This window comes from Lynx canadensis, chromosome C1, assembly GCF_007474595.2.
Source record: "Lynx canadensis isolate LIC74 chromosome C1, mLynCan4.pri.v2, whole genome shotgun sequence".
Taxonomy (NCBI): Eukaryota; Metazoa; Chordata; class Mammalia; order Carnivora; family Felidae; genus Lynx; species Lynx canadensis.
Window position 1 is genome coordinate 199,265,755 of NC_044310.1, and position 25,688 is coordinate 199,291,442.

The following is a 25,688-nucleotide window of genomic DNA, read 5'->3' on the forward strand; positions in this document are numbered from 1 at the left end:
CTCAATAATAATAATAATCATAATATAAAATAATGTCTAGGCAAGGATGTAGAAAGAAATTAAATACAAAGACAAACATTGTGTCCTTAGCAACAAGAATGATAACCTTGAAATTCCCACACTAACTTTCTATTCTTAGTTGTAAGCCACAGGGAGGAGAGTTACTTTACCTTCTGTGTCAAAAACAGAGGGATTTAAAATACTGGTGTGCCTCAATTCAAGAGACCCAGTTGATAATTTAAAATTATAAATCTAACTTAGAGAGAAATTATTGGTTATTAGAACTCTTTGTTTATGCAAGAATGTTTACTTTGTGTGTGGAGAGAGGAAGAAAAGGAACAAATGGCAGAGAGAGGGCATTCAAATCTCCAACACTACTGTCTACTTTCTATATGACCTTATGAAAATCGGCTAAAACAGGCTCCATAATACCTCATAGAAATGTTGTGAGGATGTGATCAGGTAGTTTGTGCACCAGATGATACTAGTGTTGGGCTTATCACAGTTATATATATATCTATATATCTATATCTATATCTATATATCACATATATATATCACATATATATATATATCACATATATATATATCACATATATATATATATATAACATAATAATATTAGTTTCTCCACCTCCCCCAAGCCTATGTATGTCTCTTACTACCAAATGAGAAATATGTGAAGGACAATTTAAAACTCCTAAGACTACCGTAGATCTTCTGTGTGTGATTCTGTGACCCTAGCTTGTTTGAAAGCATAGATATGATCTAGATAATAATAATAATAATAATAATAATAATAATAATAAAGCCTACAGGATTATTTGTCTTCATCAAATTCCGTTAAGTTTCCATGCTCTTTAAGAAACAAGGCTTGGGGCGCCTGGGTGGCGCAGTCGGTTAAGCGTCCGACTTCAGCCAGGTCACGATCTCGCGGTCCGTGAGTTCGAGCCCCGCGTCAGGCTCTGGGCTGATGGCTCAGAGCCTGGAGCCTGTTTCCGATTCTGTGTCTCCCTCTCTCTCTGCCCCTCCCCCGTTCATGCTCTGTCTCTGTCTGTCCCAAAAATAAATAAAAACGTTGAAAAAAAAATTAAAAAAAAAAAGAAACAAGGATAGGGGCGTGTGGGTGGCTCAGTTGGTAAAGCATTCAACTTCAGCTCAGGTCATGATCTTGCAGTTCACCAGTTTGAGCCCCGCATCTGTCTCTGTGTTGATAGCTCAGAGCCTTGGGTCTGCTTTGGATTCTGTGTCTCCCTCTCTCTCTGCCCCTCCCCTCCTCGTGCTCTCTCTTTTTCAATAAAAAATAACATTAAAAAAAAAGAAACAAGGATAAACACATATAATATATATGTAAAGAAAAACGCATAAAACATTAATGTTCAGTTTAGCAAAAAATGATGAAAGGAGTACATCCATTGAACAATCACTCAGGTTAAGAGAGAAAAACTGGAGATGCCTGGATGGGGGCGGCTCAGTTGGTTAAGCTTCCAACTTTGGCTCAGGTCATGATCTCATGGTTTGTGAGTTTGAGCCCCACATTGGGCTCTGCACTGATGGTGTCAAGCATGCCTGGGATTCTCTCCCCCCACCCCCAGAATAAACTTTAAAGTAATTTTTAAAAAAGAAACAAAAATTGCCAGTATCCAGAACATCTCTGGAATTCTGTGTTCTTCAAAATCAAAATCACAGTAGTCTCTCTAAACGATATGATTGAGTTTTGCCTTACTCTTTTTATTTTTTTTTTAATGTTTATTTATTTTTGAGAGAGAGAGAAAGAGAGCATGAGCAGGGGAGGGGCAGACAGAGAGGGAGACACTGAATCTGAAGCAGGCTCCAGGTTCTGAGCTGTCAGCACAGAGCCCAATGCAGGACTCGAACTTGTAAATCGTGAGATCATGACCTGAGCTGAAGTCGGACACTTAACTGACTGAGCCACCCAGGAGCCCCGAGTTTTGCCTACTCTTAAAGTTTATAGTAAATGCAGTGATAGTTAAGTGTTCTTTTGCTTATTAATAATGTTTGGGATATTTACCTACTTATGGAACTAAGCTCATTTCACTGCTGAAAATTCTTTGTTTTTTGTTTTTTTGTTTTGTTTGTTTTTCGAGAGAGAGAGAGAGAGAGAAAGAACAAACGGGGGAGGAGCAGAGAAAGAGAGGGAGAGAGAGAGTATCCCAAGAAGGTTCGAGCTCTCAGCATGGCGCCTGATGCAGGGCTCAAACTCAGAAACCATGAGACCATGACCTGAGCTGAAACCAAAAGTTGGATGCTTAACCGACTGAGCCACCCAGGCACCTCCTGAAAGTTCTACTGAATGATACAACAATTCATTTATTCTGCTGTATACGGACATTTGGGGTTCTGTTTTAGCTAATGTAAGAAACACTATTTTGTATGTGTATCCCGGTACTTGTGTATCCAAGTTTCCCTGGGGTAAATACACAGGACTGGAACCCCAGTGCTATGGGGAAAGCATTATGCCAAATGCTTCTCAAATTGATTGCACTCATGTTTTATTTTTACTTCATCAAAATGCTTGAGCATTTCAAGTTCACATTCTCATTTGTATGATATCCCAGAGGGAAGGTCATAATTTACCTTAGCAAGTGTTCTATTGGCAGGAACTGCTGTTATATCAAAACGAAGGTCTTTAGTCAAAGGCAACCCAAAACTCCAACCTCCATACCTATATATAAGAATAACAAAACTTATATTTGTTTTAATGGAGAAAACATTTATAAATAGATCTAAAATGTTTAACTAAAGGCTCAATGTTTTCTTTCCATTAGGAACACATTTATAGCATGAAATAACTACTGCCTGACAAATATTTTACTTTTTTATTGATCTTTTATTATATTTTAGTCTAAGGTATACACTGTAACTAGAAGTAAAAAGTCATTTTAAGCAATTGCAAATGTGGACTAATCATTCTGAAAATAAGTGATATATAATCTAACCAATTCTGCCAACTTACCTGGATCATGCACCATCTCAAAAATTATAGTATTTTTGCCCTTAAAATTCCTTTTTAAAGAAGTAATTTATCACTAAGGTGATATTAGATCAGTTCTCATCTTTTTTCAAATGGCTTCATTTCTTTTATTCTCCAAACTTTCCCCCTGGTTTGTCCCCTGGTGATATACTTTTTCTCTTCCTGGGTATTTGAAGGTGAATCGTGCCTATATAATTGCCTGGTGCTTGTCAGTTCATAGTCTCTTGAAAATAAAAAGTGGACTTAAAAAACCAAGCAGCAATTTTAAGAACAGATTAGTTTAAATATCTCAAATTATGGTTGAGTTAAATATGGTTGAGTTAAATAAATTAGTCACACTAGACTAATCTTGTGACTATCATCCTAAATGTGATCTACAGAGCTATACTTTTGACACACAAAGAACATGGCAGTATATTCCTTATTTTTTAAAAAGAAGGTTTTAGAAATGTTTGTTTATAATAAAATGGCTGCTTATAATAATAATGTTTATAATTGAAAATATTTACAGGTATCTGTGTCTAGAAAATGTCTGGAGGATATACGTGGTGGTCTGGTGGTTATACGTGGATATAGAGAGATTCCTTTTTCTTTCTGCGTATATGTAGTTTGTAATTATTTTACAGTGAACATCAGTCAGTTACGTACATTGAGAAATAAAAGAGGGAAGAGATGAAGGAAAGGAGAAAACTATATAGCTATTACAAGATGACCAACTCCCCATGCCCCAACTTTATCTGAGGTACAACTGACAAATAAAAATTGTATATATTCGGTTGTACAACTTGATGGTTTGATATGTGTATACACCGTGAAGTAATCACCACAATCAAGCTGATTAAAATATCATCACCTCATATAGTTACCGTTTTCTTTTTGTATGAGCATGCATGCACGTGTGTGTGTGTGGGGGGGTGTGTGTAGTGACAACTCTGAAGATCTATCCTTTTAGCACATTTCAAGTCTACAATACTGTATTGTTAACTACAGTCACATTGCTGTAGATTAGCTCTCCAGAATCTCTTGCATCACTGAAACTTTGTAGCCCTTGACCAACATTTCCCCATGTCCCCCCGATCCCCAGACCCTGGCAACCACCATTCTACTCTCTGCTTCTGTGAGTTGACTATTTCAGATCCCACATACAGGCGGGATCATGCAGTATTTGCCTTTCTGTGTCTGGCTTATTTCACTTAGCATAGTGTCTTCCAGGTCCATCCACAGTACCCCAAATAGAAGTTTACCAACCTTACATCCATAGCAAATGTTTAGGTGGCTGAGGTACAAGGCCTGTGGCCTTGTCACATATGGACACATTTTATCCACACACAGATATCATAATCTAAATCTGAGATATTCATATTGTAAATAAGGCCAATTGTCACCTAAAACTATGCCTTAAAACTGTCCAAATTGGCATAATCTAGTCAATAACGTTACTGCTTCAAGGGAAACAAAAATGTACAAGTTTAACAATACGCTTTTGTTAAAAAACAAAGCTTTTCAATTTCCTCAAATGAGTCTTAATTTGAGGGAACTGAAAAAATTTTTTAAAGGTTTAATACATAAGATTAGATAAAATAGAGACTTTAACCGGGTAAATAATCAATAGAAATTTTCATGTACTGTCTCAAGTTCAAGAAGCAGTTACCATTAAAATTTGAAAGCAAGATATGCTAAATTAAATGTTATAAACAGAGTATTTTTACCTTTTTTGCATAAACTCATTAGCAGTTGATATTAGATAATTTTCCAAGCGGTGTCCAGTGAGGTTGTAAATTATTTGAGAAGAGTAAGTTCTTCTATGAGGTGGAGAATAATTAAATTTAGGACACTCCTGAAAAATAAAGTTAAAAATTAAGTTCTTTGCAAATCAAATAGACAATGTCAAGAAGGTTTGGTCTCATGATTTGTCTATTATTGCAACAGGTAGAGTCTGATAAGACCGTCTTCTGACTCTGAAGAGCTTTGAAGAGGAAGACATCTTCCCATGCCAAGAAATTAGACCAAATAGTGGAGCACATGCATAGGTTTACGACTCACTTGAAGCCAAAAAGAATACAAGTTAACCAACGTGTGATTTTCTTTTCACTGTACTGACAAATTTGATTAAACTCTAAGATGACTTAAAATTCACTCAATGATTTACAGGAAAGTAAAAAAACATTTGCTCTGAATTGAAAAGAAAACATTAACAGACAGACATAAGTTCTCAGGTGACAGCAGTGGATGAAAGTGTGTGTTGTATTGTTTTTAAGGTACAAACCTTGGTATAGAAGTTCAAGTTTACATATATCTAAATCTACATAACTTAATTTTAAATAAATCTAAATCTAATCTTTTTTTTTTTTTTTTAATTTTTTTTTCAACGTTTATTTATTTTCGGGACAGAGAGAGACAGAGCATGAACAGGGGAGGGGCAGAGAGAGAGGGAGACACAGAATCGGAAACAGGCTGCAGGCTCTGAGCCATCAGCCCAGAGCCCGACGCGGGGCTCGAACTCACGGACCGCGAGATCGTGACCTGGCTGAAGTCGGACGCTTAACCGACTGCGCCACCCAGGCGCCCCTCTAAATCTAATCTTTACATATGTAAATGTAAAATTATTCCAAAATAAAGTTTATATATATTGCAAATGTGCTTATATATGTGTATAGACACACATAGATATATTTAAAATTTAATACAGAAAGTCTCTGTACACCCTTCACCCAGTTTTCCCCATTGTTAGCATCTTAAATTACTATCATCATACATTTGTCAAAATTAAATGTATTGGTACATCACTATTAACTAACCTCAGAGCTTAGTTTTAACCACTTACTTGCATGTGTATTAGCTTTCTGCACTTCCTGACCACTTACTTTCCATTGAAGCTTCCCATGCTTCTCTGACATAAAGCCAGAGAAGCCTAGCACTTTTCCAATTTTTCCTTCCATCCCTTCACACGATGTCCCAGAGCCTGAGGCTTGGACCACAAGTGTACCCTGAGAACATCGAGGTGCAGATTGCTCTAAAAAATAAATGCTGACTTTCACCTTATATCAGGTCGGATCAACTTGAAGATCACATTTCTAGAACGCTACTTGTTCCGCAAATAATTAGAGACACACTTACGTATGCAATGTAGTTTTTTAGCTTTCATCTTTTGTTGAATTGTATGTACAGAAAAGCACATATAAGTACACTGCTTGATACATTTTGACAAACTGAACACAACCATGTAACCAGAAACCAGATCAGGAAACAGAACAACTACCACTCCCAAAGTAACAAGCACAGAAGAGTTTTGCATGTTTTTGTACCTTATATAAATGGAATTGTATTATATATATTCTCTTGTATTTGGCTTTTTCCACTCATCATTCATTTGTGAGAATCCTCCATTTGATGTGTGTAGTTATAGATTAATCATTCTCATTTTGCTGTATACAGAATTCCAGCGTGAAGACAGATTACATTTGATTTATCCACTCTACTGTTGGTGGGAATCTGAGTAGCTATTACAAATAGTATTGCTATGAATATTCTAGTATATGCCTCTTGGTGAACGTATTCACACTTCTGATAGGTATATAATAGAAATGGAATTGCTGATCCCATAGGATCATATATCTTCAGTATTTGTAGGTACTGTCACACATTATATATATATATATATATATATATATATACACTGTACATTTATACGTATAAAATATTTATATATAATACATATATGTATTTGGTGATTTATTTATTTTTATTTTTTTAAGTTTCTATTTTAATTCCAGTTAGTTAAAATACAGTGTTATAATAGTTTCAGTGTACAATATAGTGATTCGACAGTTCCATACACCACCCTGTGCTCATCACAAGTGCACTCCTTAATTTCCAATCTATTTCACCCATCCCCCCACCCCACCCCCTCTGGTAACCATCAGATTGTTCTATAATTAAAAAGTCTCTTTCTTGCTTTGACTCTCTCTCTCTCTCTTTTCCTTTGATTAATGAAATTTATCCGTATTCCAATTTTAAATACTAAGTTAGTTGACTCTTACTGTGAACTAAAGAAAATACATGAGGAATTTTCAGAAATTAACTAGATTACATGAGGGATTAGGAAACTCTTTGAGTACTGGGTAAGACTGATATTGAAATATGCAAGGATTCCAAAAGATGCTTGTGGGATCCCAGCTCTTATTGTTAGTAACTCTCTTGCATGCAAACACAAAAATAGGTTGTGTTTACAGAAAAAGTTTCATTCTAAAATATCGTACAAACAATGTAGGGTTGAATCATGTGACACTATTAAAACATTGCTGGATTCCATTCCTATGGGAAAGTAAGTTGACAACATAGTCACTCTCAGAAATGAACAGTGACTTCTTCTCTTCCACAATGTTTCATTTCCCCAGTGAATTTGGTTTTCTTAAAAGTATGTTGAATTGACAGGCTTAGAAAAGGAAGGTGTGTATCTATAAAACACAGACGGGGTAAGGGATGGTTGGATAATCTTTTCTGTTTCTTTCAGGACATGGGTTTTTCTTGCAGGCTGGAGGTGCTCCTTAGAAATGGAGTTCTGTTCTGGATTTACACATTACTGACTTGCCAGCTAACCACCAAACAGTCTCACTGTGTTTTTAGATATGGCAGTTATGGTTGGCTTTGTTGTCTGAAACATAGAGCTTTCCGGTTAGAACTGAACTGAGACCAAAATTTTATTTTTAGTTGGTTTCCACAAAGACTGTCGTTGAATTACCTGCCTTTGGAAATTTGTTCTGAGATGGATTTAAAACAGTGACCTGAAGTTCAAAGGCAACATTTTTGAGCTGCCCCGCTCCACATCTCTGAGCTACTAGCTTCCATAAAATGAAATTATACTGACTCTTTGGCAACCTGGATAGATCTTTCAAGTTTCAATATTTATTCCTTTCTTTCTCCTACTTCACTGAAATGAAATTCCATCTTACCTGGATATTTTCTGAACAGGAGCAAACACCAAAATTAGTGATCGGCTCCCCACTGGTGTTCCATTTTCCTAGACTGCCTCTCGTTAAGCACCTTCTGCAAGTAAAAATGATATTAAAGCGAGGTATGTGTGTGTTCTCATATTTATGTATGAGTATATAAGCGAGTATTGGGTATTAAATTCAGATGTATAGTCTTAGGTACAGTTTACTGGTTTTTCATAACTCAAATATACATTACACTACCATTTTCAAGTGATTTGACATTTTGTGAGGGATTAGAGACAGCACTTATTGATTGAACAGTGTTGAAACCAAAGCTCATTGAATTGTCTTAATGAGGCAGGATGGGGCTTTTTGACCCCTTTCTTCTCTGCTCGTTCATCCTGTTCTCCAACCTTAGCAAAAGAATATACCAATGTCAGGTTTACATGAGTTGTGTATTATCTTGGAATTTTGAATAAGCAATACTACCTAGTGCAAAAACAGAGTCAGAAGACTTGCATCCCAGCTTTAGCTGCACGACTTACTGTCTAGATATTTTTAGACAAGTATCTCAGTCCATATGAGTCTCAGTTTCTTCATCTTAAAAATGGATTAATAATTCACAGGGTTGTTTGTTAAACAAAAATATGCACAGGAAGAAACTTTTTAGGTTAGAAAGCACCTAATGTTCACTGTTACAGCATAACATAGCTACGGAATGAACTAAAATCTGTTAAATACAGATTTCTCTCAGGCTGCTGCCCTTCTCCAGCATACAACACACACCCACTTGTATACACACACACACGTGCGTGTGTGTGCGCATACACATGCATGCACATGTACGCACACAACTTGAGTGTCAAAAACAAAAAAGCAAAAAAAAAAACAAGAACCACTTACGGATCACTGATGTTCAAACACATATTGTCGATGCCAGGGAAACTCCACATTGCTGAGACCAGTGCTTTTGTGCTTGGGTGAGAATTCCTATGATATAAAGGATAGAAACAAATCCTTGATACTCCACTAGTCTTCCATATTAAAGTCATGCTTATGAATAATTTGGAAAATAAAATATGCTGTCCAAAGGACAGTTTTCTTAAAAATCCAAGAAAGACTCAGTAGCAGGGGGAAAAAAAAAGTATCATGGGAAAAAAATAAGCACACGGCTCTATTTGGCTGCCTTGTTATTCTCCTAATCATCATATGCATTTAGTGATCACCTATTGTATATATGTAATATTATATTATACAGGGTTCTTAACATTACTATCCAATATTTGTGAGGCTGAAAAAAATTACTATCCAATTATTTGTGAGGCTGAAAAAAAAAAGTTATTTGCTCTATATAACAACAGATTGGGAAGCCACACCTAACCAGGCTTTCTTGATGAAAGTCTAGGCATTAAAAATAAAGACATACTATAACTTTATTTTTAGACAAACACAAAAACTCTTAAAGTTATCTGTTGGCAATAGAAGTGTCATGTTGCTATAAATAAAGTTGTCCATTCCTTTGGCAGAATCAGGTACAGCGCCTCATAATTCTTTATTCTTCAGCATTTCATGCATTCACTGAGGTACACTGAGGCCTCCGCAGGCACTGGGGAAACATTTTGGAAGAAAGAAACTTACGCATAGAAGGCTGTCTGTTCAGAGGTACCGTAGAGAGATGGGGAGATCTGGATCTCTGGATAACTGTTGCTGGAATTTCTCAGTGTGCCAAGGCCCATGGCAGTGGTTACAAAGACGATGGGGAGAATAACCTGAGCAATGAGACCTTTCCAGTTTCTGCGGGTATGGTGGAACCTCTTAATGAGTATCGCCATGATCTTCTTCAGTAACAGATCAAAACCATTCAACCTTTCACCTTTTGTCAGGATTTTGTCTGATTAGAGAGAGAGAGAGAGATTTGATATGGTTCTGGGTAATCCCGATAAATCAAGTAATAGAGTCACTTCAAAAATCATGGATGGATGGTATAATGTGATGTGATATGAAAAGCTTATATTTCGAAGGTTCTGATTTGAGGTTCAGCTCTTTTTCAACCTTGGGCCTGAGCCCCTCCATGTCATAGAACCATATGTAAAAAAGGTTTGTGAATTACAAATCACTATACACTAAAAGATTAGTTACACCCATAGTAGTTTTACATGTCAAAGTGAGATATTTACAATTTTATAAATGAATAGTGTCCCTAATCTCCAAAGTCACAATGTTTTCTCGGTATGTACTGCTAATTATACTAAGACTCAAAAGGTAGCTTCTATCAAGAGACTGAATTCCAATAAGATAAACAGAAACCCAGAAACCGACACCTAAAACTCATATGACATAAACTAATACAATGTATAACTTCAGTTTTAAAAAAAGATAAGCAGAAGCCAAAACAGCTGCCTCGCCTAAAAACTCACTCCTACTGTGGGTAATTTAGTGATTGTGAGTTTATTGGCTTGCATTCCAATGTGAGGTCCAATGAATTCACCTTAAACTTGGGAAAAGGGAAACGTTCTCTTCAAAAGTATGATTCTAGTTCAAATATTCATTACCTTCTCTTTAGAAATCTGGACTGATTATATCTGCCATTTCAAAACTCCATTTTTACCACTAGTGTCACAAAAAAGAACTCATTGGAAAAAGATGTTTACACCCCCCACCTCCCACCCCTGAAATGTTCTTCAGGTGTGGAGAAAAATTCCATGGTTTCTGATAATGAATTAAGAGCAGCTGTAGAGGCCATAAACTGTTGTCCCCTCAACTGTGCTCTTACAACTGATAATTCCACAGCCCCCTCTAAAAATATAACATTCTCTCCAAGGGCCTGACGCCAAGCACTCCTCTACATGTGATAAGATGACCGTCAACTCTGTGGATATTTTTAATTCTCCATCACAAATTATGCAGCACAAAAAATCATGATCTTCATTTAGCTGATAAGGAAAAATACAAAGCTGCTTAATTTAAAATGAATTCCAATTAAACAGAGTGAACAAGTTTAAATGCAAACTCATATCTCTGCAAAGGGGAATTGTGGAAGGAGCTGAATATTTTAAGTTAATTAGTATGCTTTTCTGTTTCTTGAGAAATTACATGTGGATGAGTTACAGGTGTATCAAATGGAGCAAATGTGCTTTCTAAAAGATAATGTCAATGAGGGAAACATTTTGACTGAAGAGTAGTTTCAAATTATGAGACAAATGCAGAGGCAAATACATAACATTTACTTCCTGAAGCAGATGACCACTTTCTAATCAAAGTCCTCAATGCCATGGGCTTGACAATTATACTCCCCAAAAGATGATAAATGAGGAATATGGCAGAGGACAAATGAGACTCCCAAGTTCCAGAACTATGCAAACATCAGAGAAGATCTTCTCTAAATTTTAGAGTCAGGCAAATGTTTAATTAAAAGTTCTGTTCCTAGAGATTTTTTCCAAGTTAAGCAAACTGTTGAAATGACTATTCCATAATTTATATATCATTTTACTATCTGCTTCCTTAAGTAAATAGTGTTTCCAAAGGCATAAATTAACTGTCAGAAAAAGAATAAGAGAGGAGAAAAGTTATTTTCAAAGGAGCCCAATTCCTCAAAGTCCTATCAAGAAACACGATTTCTGAAATGTATCTTGGGTGAAGAATTGAGGGGGACAACCTATCACTATAGGTTCTTAGGTACTGAGTCCAACTTCATCAAATCTGAAACCCTCCCCCCAAAAGCATTTTCTCAGAGCCTGAATTGTTCACAGAAGGGGAAGATTAGACATATTGTCCAATAAGGTCCCATAAAGAATGATGCCTCTTTTTTTAGCATTTTTTTTTTTGATGACTCTTCTGCTGAATATGTCTGTTAGTGAGTCAGCTACCTTGCAAGGTAACTTTGTCCATTGTTGGACAGCACCAATTACAGGAAGGATTTTAATTTGTTAAACACAAATCTGAAACTGTAGTAAATTACATGTTAAAAACAACTGCCAGGGAGGCGACTGGGTGGCCCCATCAGTATCCAACTTTTGATTTCAGCTCAGGTCATGCTCTCACTGTTCGTGATATCGAGTCCCACTTTGCGCTCTGCACTGACAATATGGAGCCTGCTTGGGATTCTCTCTCTTCCCCTTTCTCTGCCCATCTCCTGCTCGCACTCTCTCTCTCAAAATAAATTAATTAATTAAAAAAAATACTCATTAAAAAAAATGACTTCTTGTGGGTGTAAGGAATACATACCACCACGCTAATGAGGAAGTTCTTTCACGTTCTTCAATACATTTTTGAAATAGAGAACTTGATTTTGTTTAATAAATACTTGGGAGATTAAAAAAATAAAGCTTACTTTTTTATTCTGAATTTATTTTTTTAATGTTTATTTTATTTTTTTGAGAGAGAGAGAAAGAGAGACGTAAGCGCAAGCAGGGGAGGGGCAGAAAGAGTGGGACACACAGAATCTGAAGCAGGCTTCAGGCTCTGAGCTGTCAGCACAGAGCCCGACGCGGGGCTCAAACCCACAAGCTGTGAGATCATGACCTGAGCCGAAGTCGGATGCTTAACCGACTGAGCCACCCAGGTGTCCTTCTTTATTCTGAATTTAGAAAGAAAATCTGAAGCTGAATTTTGTCCTATGATTTTTCTCATTTATGTCATTTATTGGAATTAAGCAAAATATACACATTAGATTTATACCATCTCTGTCTGTGAAACTGCTGCTGCTCACAGATAAATCGTCGGGAGTTGAGATGCCGTTGGTACTGGAATTTCCAATTTTCTTTTGTGTTAAGTGCTCAAGACTCATATCTCTATCTTTTTGTGACTCTTTAGTCAAATTCAGAAAGACCTAGAAAGAGAAGCCAGAAAACTTCATTAACATAAAACATGCATGCCCTTTCTAGTCTCTAAGCTCAATTTTGATTTTAAATTTTTATCACATTGAGACAAGTGTGATCGTAAGCAAATATTTTTATAGTGACTTTAAATGAACATTTTTTTTACCATATGTTATTATAATATTATTGACTATATTCCCTATGCTGTACTTTTCATCTCCCTGACTTATTTATTTTATATCTGGAGGTTTATATCTCTTAACCACCCATTCCCCGATTTCACTCATCCCCTTCATTCCTCTAAGTAAACATTTCGGTATGTAAAAGATACATGTTCTCTAATTGGGTAGAAAACAGGTCTGTTTTTTTTTTTTTTTTTAATTTTTTTTTTCAACGTTTATTTATTTTTGGGACAGAGAGAGACAGAGCATGAACGGGGGAGGGGCAGAGAGAGAGGGAGACACAGAATCGGAAACAGGCTCCAGGCTCTGAGCCATCAGCCCAGAGCCTGACGCGGGGCTCGAACTCACGGACCGCGAGAGCGTGACCTGGCTGAAGTCGGACGCTTAACCAACTGCGCCACCCAGGCGCCCCCCCCCCTTTTTTTTTTTTAATTTTTTTTTTCAACGTTTATTTATTTTTGGGACAGAGAGAGACAGAGCATGAACGGGGGAGGGGCAGAGAGACAGGTCTGTTTTCAAAAGTCAGTCTTACATAAAAATGGTATTGAGATAGTTTTAAGATTTTCTGATTTTGTAAAATGTTTATTTTAAAATATTTTCTCTTTTTAAAGAACTGTGTATATTTAAGGGAACAGCCTTTTCTTTTTCAGCCTTAAGAAAAAAAGAAATGTACCTCTTCCACGGTGGTGTCTGAAATGCCGTAGCACCCGATGTTGAGGTCACCCATGCCATTGTCCAGTGCCCTCAGGAGTGACAGATAGGCCCCTGAGACTTTGGTGCTAAATGGAGGAAGCACATACACAAGCTCTCCGCCGATGTCCTCCTTGAGGTAGGCTTCAGGGAGGTGTGATCGGATCATTGCTGTCACAGCCATTGTGTCGCATGTTGTATTTGCACTTAGATTTGGAGTCTAGATACAAAAACAGAAGTTGAACACTCCTTCGTCTTTACACTGTACTGATGCCCAAGGGCCCTAATCAGAGGGTGGTGAGATTCTTTCAAGACATTCAGACCTGAGTCAGATGACCCATCCCTCCTCTGGTGTTTCCTGTCCCACAGGGGTCCCTAGCGTGGTCTATAAGTCACTATTTTATTGGCTCCATTCTCCCGCCTCCCTCTGTCCCTTCTTTAGCCTCCCTGCCGACTACCTCGCTCTTACCTGCTCTCCTCCAGCCACAGCAGCCTCTCTGTGTTGTCAGAGTGTTTCGAACTCAGGCACACCCTCCTCAGGGCCTTCCCAATAGTTGTTCTTTTGCCCTGAGATAGTGACATGGCTCCTTCTCTCCCAAGTCCCAACTCTTGGCTCAACTGTCATATTCTCAGAGCCCCTTCTCTTCCTACCCTACTTAAAATGGCACTGCTCAGCATTCCCATTGCCCCTCCTGTGCTTTATTTCTACCCTAGCATTCACCACCTGCTAAGAGACTTAATAACACACTTAACAACACTATCATCGAATCCCCCATACTCTATCAGAATATAAACTCCACGAGGGTAGAGATGTTAATATCATCAGTTCTGTAATCTCAGGTATTATATACCTAATATTACATACCTAATACATACATTTCTTAATGAATTAATGAATACAACAATACATTGCTTTTCATTTGGAAGTCACATTAGGATGATCAGATGTAAAATAAATGGTGGTAGTCAAAGCCTACCTAACAGCATACACATCTTGCACAGAATTGGTAATCATATGATATTTTAGGTGGTCCAGGGATCCTTAATCGCCACTGCTGTCCTTCAAAGATGTAAAAGCACCTTTGGCCTGAGTTAGTCTTTACACTGCCACTTGAGGGGTACTGATCAGAAAGTGAGTACACAACTACATATTCTCTTTATTTGCTTTAATGCAAAAAATCTAATTTTTAGCCTTACAGGCTAAAATGCTATGGAAACTAAAAGGCTGATCCTCCATATGAGCAAACTTAGGATGTAGATCCTTTTTGACCAAGTATCCCGGTTCTCTGTGTGATCCCGGACCAGTGGCATCCACATCATGCGGACCCTTGTTATAAAGGTAGTCAGTTCTAGAACCCCATCCTAGACCTACTGAATCAGAGACTCTTGGGGTGAGGCCAGAAATGTGGGTCTAATCAAGGTCTTTGGGTGTTCCGATGCTTCCATGGGTTTGAGAAGTGTGAAACTAACATATTAATGATGAATTTTAGCAGTTAATAAAATTGGAGAGATTCTGCCTCCATTTCACAAAAAACAGTAATTCATGCCCCTGTCATGAGGTACACTTTCTCTCTTACAAACCTTTTTCTTAGTGAGCGTGAGGTGATAGCCGTCCCCAAACGCTTCCTTGAGGTAAAATGGTGACCCACAGCAGCGCAGCCCGCCCTGCTCCAGGAAGGCTATGCGGTCACTCAGCACTTCAGCTTCGTCCAAGTGGTGCGTGGACAGAATGATTGTTCTGGCTTAAAAATACAGAGAAGAACAACCGAGAATGAAAAATGAAGACACAGCTCCTGAGATATACAGAGTTAGCACGAGTAAATCCTGTGATTTATGAGGAGATGAAGCACGTTTTATGAGCTAACTGAAAAACTGACCAGAAGGAGCTTTCAAAATAAACAAGGAGAAATTTGGAAGGGGTGTTGCTAAATATACAGGGCTCTTTTCTCATAAGTCGGCAGCGAAAAGGCATTGCTTTTGCTGTATGGCTGAATGTCCATCAGTCAGAGGCACGCGTTAGCAACTCCTTCCTTAGTTTGCTCCTTTGTCTTCATTTCCATTCTTTCTCTCTTTGCCTGTCTCTCTCCCCCACTTTTTTCACTATGAAGAAGCAATAATTTTCAAGACTTTTTGAATATTCCTCTCTGATTAATCCACTCCACTCTGATTGCTTCTTTGCTTCACATCCTGTTAGCACTTGTTTAGTCTGTTTTCAGTTTATTTTCGTTTGTGTATGTTTGATATCTCTAATTAGATTCTAAGCTCCTGTAGGCAGAATTTGGGACTTCTATCTTTTTGCATGCTCTCAAAAAGGCCAGTGAACTCAACTCACAGGGGGCACTACAGGGATATTAACTAATAAACCCAGAAATTTAATGGCGGGAAGAGAAGACTTTGGGAAGGGGAAGACTCCATCTGAGACTTTTAACAGGGCTTCTAAACAGAAAAGGTGTAGGCTTGGTTGCAAGCATCCCAGAGGACAAAGTTATGACCGCTGGGTGGACAAGTTATAAGAAGGTCCTCATACCAGTTTTGTTCTTGGATATAACATCCCATATACTTCGGCGAGAACATGGGTCAACTCCAGTGGATGGTTCATCCAAAATGACCACCCGTGATCCACCAATAAGAGCTATAGATATGGATAGCTTCCTCTTCATTCCTCCTGACAAAGTGCCAACTCTCTTATGACGATGGCTGTATAGTCCAGTATCTTTTAACGTCCTTCAAAAATAATGTATGGTGGTTATTTTTGACAGAGAAAATATTTGAATACTGAAAAAATACAATAAGTACTTTAAGTAATAGGTGTTTACTAAGCAACTGTTATGTGCTCAGCAAGGTACAATACACTATTAAGGATTCATGATACGTTTTTTTATTGTTTATCGTCTAGTTGGAGGTTCAAAATTGATACCCAGAAAACAACACAAGGGAATACATGGCTCATTTTTTTATTTGTTCATTGAAAAATACTTAGGGAAGGCCTGCCTGTTTTGTGCCAGACTGTTTAAGCTACTGGAGGAAAGTAGTGAGAAGACAATATTTCTACCCATAAGGAGATTAGGTTCTATCTAGTATGTGTATGTATTGGGAAGGATGCAGATAAAATTCGGTCAATAAACATATTCCCAAGTATGTTTATAATTCACCAGGTGGTAACAAGTACAATAAAAAATACATAAAGCAGGGTACATGAGATAAGGAGTGCCTGGGGCATTCTATTTTAAGCATATATATATATATATATATATATATATATATACAGTCATCCCCTCAGAGAAGGTGATATTTGATCAGAGACTAGGAAAATGGAGGAGTGGGTCAAATAGCTGTCTGGGGAAGGCTGCTCTAAGTAGAGGAAACAATAAGTGAGAAGCCCTGTGGCGGGAGTATAAGCCAGTGTGTGACTTAGGCAGTGTCTAGAGTACAGTGAATGGAGGAAAACTAGAAGGAAATGACATCAGAAGTGAGATGGGGGCAAGTCTTGTAGGGTCTCTTGGCCTCTACTGAGTTCAACACTGAATGTGGTGGGATGCCATAAAGGGCTTTGAACCCTGGAGTTACATGGTCTGATTTGTCTTTTTTTTTTTTTTTTTTTTAGTTTATTTACTTATTTTTAGAGAGAGAGAGATCGAGAGAGAGAGAGAGAGAAAAGCATGAGAAGCATGAGTGGGGAGGGGCAGAGAGAGAGAATAAAGAGAATCCCAAGCAGCCTCCACACTGTCAGTGCAGATCCCGATGCAGGGCTTGAACTCACAAACCACAATGTCATGATCTGAGCTGAAGTTGGTCACTCAACTGATTGAGCCACCCCAGCATCCCCTGATTTGTCTTTTAAAAAGGTCACCCAGGCTGCTCTTTGAAGGATAAACTGTATAAGGGAGAGGAGAAGGTAGGTGTCCAGTTAGTAGGCTTGGCCTGATGTTGTAGCCATTAGAAACAGAGGATTTGGGGCAATATGGTAGCCCGAGATGAAGAAAGTTAAACAGTTTCAGTACAATAATTGGCTCGTAATGATGATGACATAAAATATATACAATACTGGAAAAGTAGAAAAACTAAAACCAATTCTTTTGTGACCAAATGTTTCCTACAGGCATTATCATTACCATAGCTTGATGTCTTTTTGAGAGGCGTTACCAGTGCATGTCCTGATTGTCACTATACTGACCTTTTCACTTCCTCATGCAGCTGCTTTTTAGTCCAGTGAGGAACTTTGATGGAGCCATACAGGAGTAAGTGTTCCTTGGTAGTGAGGTAACTAAACAAGACGTCGTGCTGCATGCAGACCCCCATGCTCTTCCGTACCGTGTGTAGGTCTGTTTTGGTATCTTTTCCATAAACAAAGATGGTGCCTGCTGAAGCCCCAAAAAGCCCAGTCAACATGGAGCTGAAAATGAAGAAATGATAAATTAGGTATCAACCAAGCATTTAAGTTAGATTTTAGAACTAAATATATCTCATTCATTAGCAAACAGTATTACAGTGTATCTCCTCAGGTAAGACCAAGCTATAAAATAAAATGGTATTACATGGGAACAAACATTGAGTGACTTTTAAGTTTTTAATTATTTAGAGTGTTACATAAACACTACACAGTGACAGTGATGGGGAGGGGTGGTGGCCGTAGTAATGACAGAAATGGTCACATACTTTAATTGCCAAGTATGCTCTCTCCTTGAGCAAACTCATGCACCTCCCTGGCATCAGATGGTATCTATGAGTCGTGGAGTCTCAAATTTATATCTTTAGCCCAGACCTCACCACTCAGATCCAGATTTGCACTGTATATCCAGAAGACAGTATCACTTCTCCATAAGACATCTTACAGGACCCTCAAACTCAACATGTTTAAAATTTAACTCAGGATCTTTGCCCTCAACTCTGTGCCCCCACTGATGTTCCTCTTTCACCATACGATGAATCCAAATACTGGTTGCACAAGCCTAGAATCCACAAGCTGTGTTTGCATCCTCCTCCTATCTCTGTTTTCAACCTCTGCCCATATGTCCCATTTTCCCAGCCACACCACAGTGCAAGCCACACCACCACTTGCTCCTGACCACACCACTCTCCTTCCCATGTGAACATTGGTCACTTTCAGTCCCTTTCTCTACACTGTGATTATTCTCTATCTTACTAGACAATTGCTTATCATTTTTCAGATGGTTAATAAACTGAGCAATTACTTAATATCCATCTTCTCCAGTAACATGTAAGCTCCATGAGGTCATGCAAAGGATCCATTTTTCCACCACTGTCTCTAGTACCTAACTAGTACCTTGTACCTTGTATATAATGAACCCTAAATGACTATTGTGGATTTTATAGGGAATCAATAATATATGCAATTCTTCCCATAAAAACACCTTGAAATATAAACAACTCATTCTTCATATTCAGAAGAATAAAATTAGGACTTTCTCAGCTAAAATTACAGCTTCTTCAAAAAACCTTCTTCTCTTTTCTTCGCTGGTCTCTTATTGCCTATTAGAAACCTGCTTTTAAGCACTAAATCACTATGTTTTCACTAGAAAGCCAACTTTGAATTTAAGCAGGCCATATAAATAAGAGTAGCTGCATGTTCCCTCATTTCATGACCTTACTTTGTCCCCTTTTATTTGTAAAAGAAAAATTAATTTGAATATATTTTGGCAGTCACTGAGCTTACTTATGATAATACTAAATAGGATATCCAGCAACTGACACTTTTTTCAAATAAGAGCTAAAGAGAAACAGCAGCTTAGCGTTGACTTCCAGCCAAGAATGTGGAGCACTGGAGGTGAGTCACAAAAAAAAAATTCAAAAGGATGTCACTTTAAAAACATTTGAGTCTCTTCTCCTTTTGGACACATCAGTTAAATCATGAGTGAGAAAGAACAGCTCATGTACCACTCCTGGCCCTTTTGATCTATATCTGATAGCTGGTGATTTCTCTCTTCATGAATCAAGGCAAGGAGCAGCTGGGGCTGAGTGTGTTTATAGCAAAGTGTGTAAACTCAAAATTATACATGGGCCAGAATAGAAATGCAAATAAATGAAGCAGACTGGGCATATGCGACAGTGCAGATTTGTGAGGAACAGGAATAAATCAGAAAGCAGATGTCCCCTTTAAGAGAACAGTCACCGGTAAGACCCAACCAATTGTCCCCACCTTAGACCGTGGACCCAGTATTGCTAGAACATCCTATTATCCAAGGAATGTGAAGAATATTTCTTTTTATTAGAAAACCTCTCCATTTGTAAATATTGGCACTGAATTATAACTTTTAAGAAGTACTGGTTCAGCCTGATCTGGCCTTTTGAGGTCTCAGATTGGGACCTCTGACTTAGACTCCATTTTATAGTAAACAAAATGAGCTACCTTAATCTATCTCGGAGATGCAGTAACTTTATTCTTTATGAAAGAAATGAGGAAATATTAAGTAATAGGCTTCCAGGACAATAAGTGTTAAAAAGTAACATACATCGTAGTAGTTTTCCCGGCTCCATTGGGCCCCAGCAATGAAGTAATATGTCCTTCATAGAAGTTCAGATTGAGGTTATCAACAGCAATTTTTGAGCCATAGATCTTTGTGACCCCATGAAGGGCAACCCCAACTGTGAGATCCTTAGGTTCAGGCTCAATGTTGGAGGGGAACATGTACTCAGGACCTGAAGGGAAATCAAGAGAAGAATTATAAAGCTCACAAAGAAGGAAAATGCAGCTACAGAGAGACTTTTCCTTAATTAAAAACTGAAGACTATAACAACACAGGCCTCTAAGTAAAAATAACTCTGGAAACAAAATATCTATTGTAGCCTTCAGCCTCCTTCTCATTTGGTTAAAGAATGAACGAGGTGGGGAACCACATTCTCCAAGGCTCATATCACACCTCTCTGTCAGAACAGGTAGTCTTAGACTACGCTATCATAATAATGAATTCTCCTTGATTCAACAGATCTCAAATATTTAAAAGGCAGTCTAAGTTCTCTGATCAGACAGGATGATACCAACTAATGGAAAAAAAAAAAAATGTCTACAAGATGTGATTTTACGGTGACAAGGCCAGTTCAGATCTGTGGTTATAGAATCCAGTTTATTGATTACTATCCACATCTGCTTTAGGCACCACACATAGACCATGGATATTGGTCATCCTTACCTTATGAAGATGGCACTACTCACCCAATGTAAATCATGAGCTTTAAACTGTTTGTTCAGCGTTGGTGATGGGTTATGCTAAATTATCTGTATTTGTAACTTGGTTACTCTTTTTGACTAGTGACAGATGGCTGGAGTTAGGGGTGTAGACTGTGGCCAAGGAACAAATTTTTTCTCTGTGTGAATCTAACTGGACCACAAAGGGATCTACAATCTTGGCCTAATTAGCGCCATATGCTAACCAACTGAGCTAATGAGCCCAGAAAAAGCCACAATTTAATCTCCATAAGAGTCTGAACACATATGTGTGGACATATTCATCCATGACTAAAAGGATGATAATTTTGCCATTTAGAAAAACATAATTAAAATCACTAGTCATGTAAATTTTTATATCACTTCTGTCATAATAATGTTTGTTGTTGACCTACTTGTCTTACTGGCAGATGGGTTGGTGTTCTGCATCATGATATTAGTAAACATAAGGCCATTGCTTTTCTCATGCTTCATGTCTGTACATCCCAATCGCTCCTTCCAATAGGAAGGGAGGACTGGAAAATACCACGGAGCTGCCATGCCATAGGTACCTGTGATAAAAATGTATTAGGAAGAATAAATATTAGCTGATTGTTAACATTAGGCATCAGAAGCTAAACAACAGAACATTATCTATGGTTCAGAAAGTATTTTCTTTCTTTCTTTTTTTTTGATCTATATCAAATTAAAGCGTAGTCTGTTTCCAAAGTAAAGCAAAAAAAGATAGCCTCTCTTTTATTCTTTTTAAAAAATAACTTCATTGAGGTATAATTATATGCCATAAAATCTGCTCATTATAATAAGTGTAGAGGTAGATGATTTTAGTAAATACCTGAAGTTGTGCAACCATCACCACAACCCATGCATTATTAGACTATTCCTACAGCTTCAACAAGTGTTCTTATGTCCATGTACAGATAACTCCTGGTCCCACCTCAAGTTCTAGACAATTACTGATTTGCTTTCTGTCTCTACACATTTGTCTTTTATAGGAATTTATGCAAATGGAAGAATACTCTTCTATTCTACAACACCAGGAAATACACAAATATCAGTAAGGCTGAATGGAAAAGCTCTCAAGCATGTTAAAAGTAATGATGACCTGAGAACTAAAATAGGGGCTCTAACTAGTGTTTTCTATTAGAATTTGGTAAATTCTCCTCAGAATTAGGAGAATTGGTTTTGCTTTATCATGTCTCATGTGCCCAATTGGAAAGACTGGATTCCATGCTTCTTGATACACTCCACCCTTTAAAGGAACATCAGAGAAGGAATTCACCAGTGCACTATCTCATCCTGGAAAGTTCTGGTTAGTTTGGAGTTTTAAGTTTGTATGGCTTTTTTTTTTTTGAGACTATATATGGCAGATCAAATATTAAAAAATATATAGTAGCTGATTTATAAGCATGAAAACTATACAAAATATATCTGTAGGAAGTATGTTCATACCTGGGAACACATTTCTGACATACCAAGCAATAAGGAAATAAATGAAAGAGTCAGCTAGGATTAGACAGCAGAGCCAACCAAAGGAGGTAGTGTCATCCTGAACTGGGGAACTGTACATATTTTCCCACTGAAGACCTAAAAAGTAAACACATGGATTTATTCTTCTGCGAGATGTACTGCAGTTGTGAAGGATAAACTCTAGTTTTAAAGGAAGTGAGCCTACCAATGCCTTGCTCCTCATATCTTGCAATGTATTGACTTGCATAACTGAATGCTGTTGGGGACAGCAGGCTCTGTGAAGAAATGAAACAGCAATGATAGTTCTTATAAGTTTTGTGCAAGAGGGATCTAAACATACTTAAAACTTTGGACACTTATACAGATAAAATTGACACTAACTCCCTAAGCGTATTTAAAAATGGAGAGATCCCATTGGTACGGGTCCAGAGGTCCCGTACCAAGCACACTACCCCTCTGAAGAAGAGAAGAGGGAATAGCGGAAAACAAAATCAGGAAAATTATGACTTGGAAACTATTTGCCAAAAACCCAAAATATGTATCTAAACTTAGTAAATGTTACTCAGCAATTTATAAGATAGGTAATTAAAGGGTAATGCAGTGCTAAGACTAAAATCAAATCAACTGTTAGAAGCCATAAGATGTTTTTACTTCATAAATTGATTACAGGTAACAGAAGTACTATGAATTAAAATATACTAAAATATGAATTGATTGAATACTTACAATGTAACAAATTAGAAATTTAATGTTGCATTAACCCAAAGTAGTCAATGTTAAATGAAAGTTATTTAACACTTTCCATTTCCATAAACACCAAAGTTGCAATATGACTCTCAAAGAGATTTATTTTTCTGCTTTCCAAATTTCAAACTATTCTTATTGATTTCATTAAAATTCTTAAATTAATTCAATACTTTTGAATTGAAAAGGCAGAAAAGAATTCAAAATTGATTATATGCTGTCAGTGCATTTGTCTTTATGCCTATAAGTTATATTGTATGTTACCAAACCCATGAAAATTATTCACACACGTGAATAATTACAGTAATAAAGGCTTTAAGATATTTAAGGAGTTGGACCAGAAAAGAAGTTAGAATTTGTGATGATCTTTAAAATGATTGTTTTTAAAAGATTATTCTTTCTTCAGAAATTATTTCTTAACAGCATTACATACTATGATTTTAAAAACTGGGGGGAAAGTTTCGTTTTCATTGTCTTATGTTTGTACAGTACTCAATGATATAGAAAAAACTATCATTAGAACACTTAAGCTTATTTTGTAATCGCAGAACTTTTCAATTTAGATAAATGAACTTTTAGTTTGAGAGTCTAAAAACATAAAAAGAACCAATTCTTATCACACACTAGCCATTCAGTTGTGACAGTTGACTCACCATGAATACTTTTACAATGTAACTCAACTCATCCTCAACTGTAATCAGAACAATAAAGGGAAAAAAAGCAATGATGTAGATGAGGCTTCCAATAAGGGCTGCAATGTTGGTGTTGTTGAAGAAGACACTGATAAGATAGCTCATGGCAATAACTGAGAAGCTGTAGTCCGAAAAATACAGGAACAAAATGAAACCATTTGTTTTAGGAAGAATATTGCCAAACTTCAGAATAATGATAAGGATGACGATGGTAACCAGTAAAAATCCAATACTCTCTATAAGCCAGGCAAAAAAGTGGCTGCAGGAGTTCACACCCATCATCTTCATGTACTGTGAAAAGGAAAAAGCGTTAGCCACTTTTTGAGCAGATATTCTCTCAAATAGCAATTATTTCTGCACCATGCCAAAATGCCCATGAGACTCTTCATATATATGGAACTAGGCATCTTAATGATTTTCATAAGTCAAGGATTTGTCCATGCTTGCTATGTAAAATTAATACGACCATTTACATCAGCCCAATTTAAATTGTATGCTTTCAGAGTGCCTAATATAATGGATGATTTGGATGGTGAGGTTCTTTTTTTTATTTTTTCCAATTTCATTTTATAACTGGTATCTAACTGATGCACCCAGATTAAATTAATTTAGAATAGATTATCAAAATTTATGGTGTCTTCTGCAGAATTTTACAACATGAATTTGACATTTGTGCAGGCATGAATATTTCAAGCAGGTAGAAAAACACGGTTTATTTCAAATTCAGTATAGGGATTGAGATAGCAAAACTCTCTTTAGGAAAAATCTAAACATTGATGGACAACACAATCAGTATTCAGGTTCCTGAGAAAAGTAGAATGGACCTGATTCCTAAGATTTAAAACATGGAAACTTTGAAGGGAGACTTTCTGCCTTGTGGCACAGCTTCCCCATCCTTAAGATCACTGGTAGTCTAGGTCAGGTCTGTCCAATCTTTGTTTCTCAAAAAGACATTCATGCACCCAAAATGAACTCATGTATCTGAGATTCATTCTCTCTCAATTTATATTCTTTAATAACTCAGTAACATCCCTAAAGGCCAAGGCATTTCACCAAGGTAGAGAAACAGATCAGCATGATATGTTTGAGCATTAACTCAAAGGGATTCTGAAAGCTCTAACGTCCCCTGGATCTTGGTTGTCTCAAATTTGATGACATGTTGCAATTTGTGGGAACCTGCATATCCTGGTACCTAGTTTTAACAATACATGATTAATGCTAAGCTTATGAATCAACAGTCCATTTTTAAAAAAGAACAAAAGAAATGCTCCACTAAAGCTTTATGATCTAGTATTTCAGGTAAAATCAAGGATTTTCAATGTCCTCCTTCTTTAAACCTAACTTGTCCAGGAAGGAAAAAAAAAAAAAAAAAAAAAAAGGAATGCTGCTGAATCTTTTGCTCTACACGCAAAATAGTGAATTTTACTTTCTGCCTTTGTAACTTATCACATTTTGATAACTCTGCTGCTCCTCTTGTTGCCATGGAAACAGCCACCTGACTGCCAACAGTCTAAGCTGTGGGCCTTAAGCTAATCACCGCTGAGAAAAAAGCGTGTGACTTTTTCTCTTAACTTTGCCCTCTTCCTCACCCTCCTCCCTCCTTACTGCTTCTCTCTTCCCAGGCCTTCCTGCCCTTTGCAGTAAAGATTCAACTTATGTTTCCATAGGAATGGAAGTGTGGGTCAAAGTAAAAAACTCAGCATGGAGCAAAGATGTACTATGGAAGGTTTCCTCCATTTACTATGTATCTATCATTGAAAACAAAATTACATTTCAGTATGAAAATACACCTCACAGGTCTTACCGAAATTTTTTCTCTTCACCCCAACCCATTTGAAAAAATTACTGTGTCATGTTTGATGACTGCATTTCAGAGACACGTGCCTATTCCAGTATGATTATGATACGTTAGCTCTTTCATTTGCCTTTCTTATTTGTATTTTGAGGTTTAACTGAGTTCATAATTAACTGGAGAGTTATGGGA

At 37.3% G+C, this 25,688-nt stretch overlaps 1 protein-coding gene across 1 annotated transcript in view; it reads right to left on the bottom strand.

The window, feature by feature from the left end:
* ABCA12 (ATP binding cassette subfamily A member 12) overlaps positions 1–25,688 on the bottom strand; it is a 176,698-nt gene that overhangs the window by 25,906 nt on the left and 125,104 nt on the right. The window contains exons 24-38 of the mRNA XM_030325633.1: positions 23,666–23,995; positions 22,474–22,543; positions 22,251–22,385; positions 21,206–21,352; positions 20,089–20,275; positions 17,793–18,011; positions 16,146–16,342; positions 15,200–15,360; positions 13,602–13,838; positions 12,607–12,757; positions 9,568–9,820; positions 8,833–8,919; positions 7,948–8,041; positions 4,705–4,832; positions 2,599–2,686 (exon numbers count right to left, since the gene is read on the bottom strand). Of these exons, the coding sequence (XP_030181493.1) occupies positions 2,599–2,686; positions 4,705–4,832; positions 7,948–8,041; positions 8,833–8,919; positions 9,568–9,820; positions 12,607–12,757; positions 13,602–13,838; positions 15,200–15,360; positions 16,146–16,342; positions 17,793–18,011; positions 20,089–20,275; positions 21,206–21,352; positions 22,251–22,385; positions 22,474–22,543; positions 23,666–23,995 (2,484 nt within the window). The remainder of the gene's footprint in view (positions 1–2,598; positions 2,687–4,704; positions 4,833–7,947; positions 8,042–8,832; positions 8,920–9,567; positions 9,821–12,606; positions 12,758–13,601; positions 13,839–15,199; positions 15,361–16,145; positions 16,343–17,792; positions 18,012–20,088; positions 20,276–21,205; positions 21,353–22,250; positions 22,386–22,473; positions 22,544–23,665; positions 23,996–25,688) is intronic.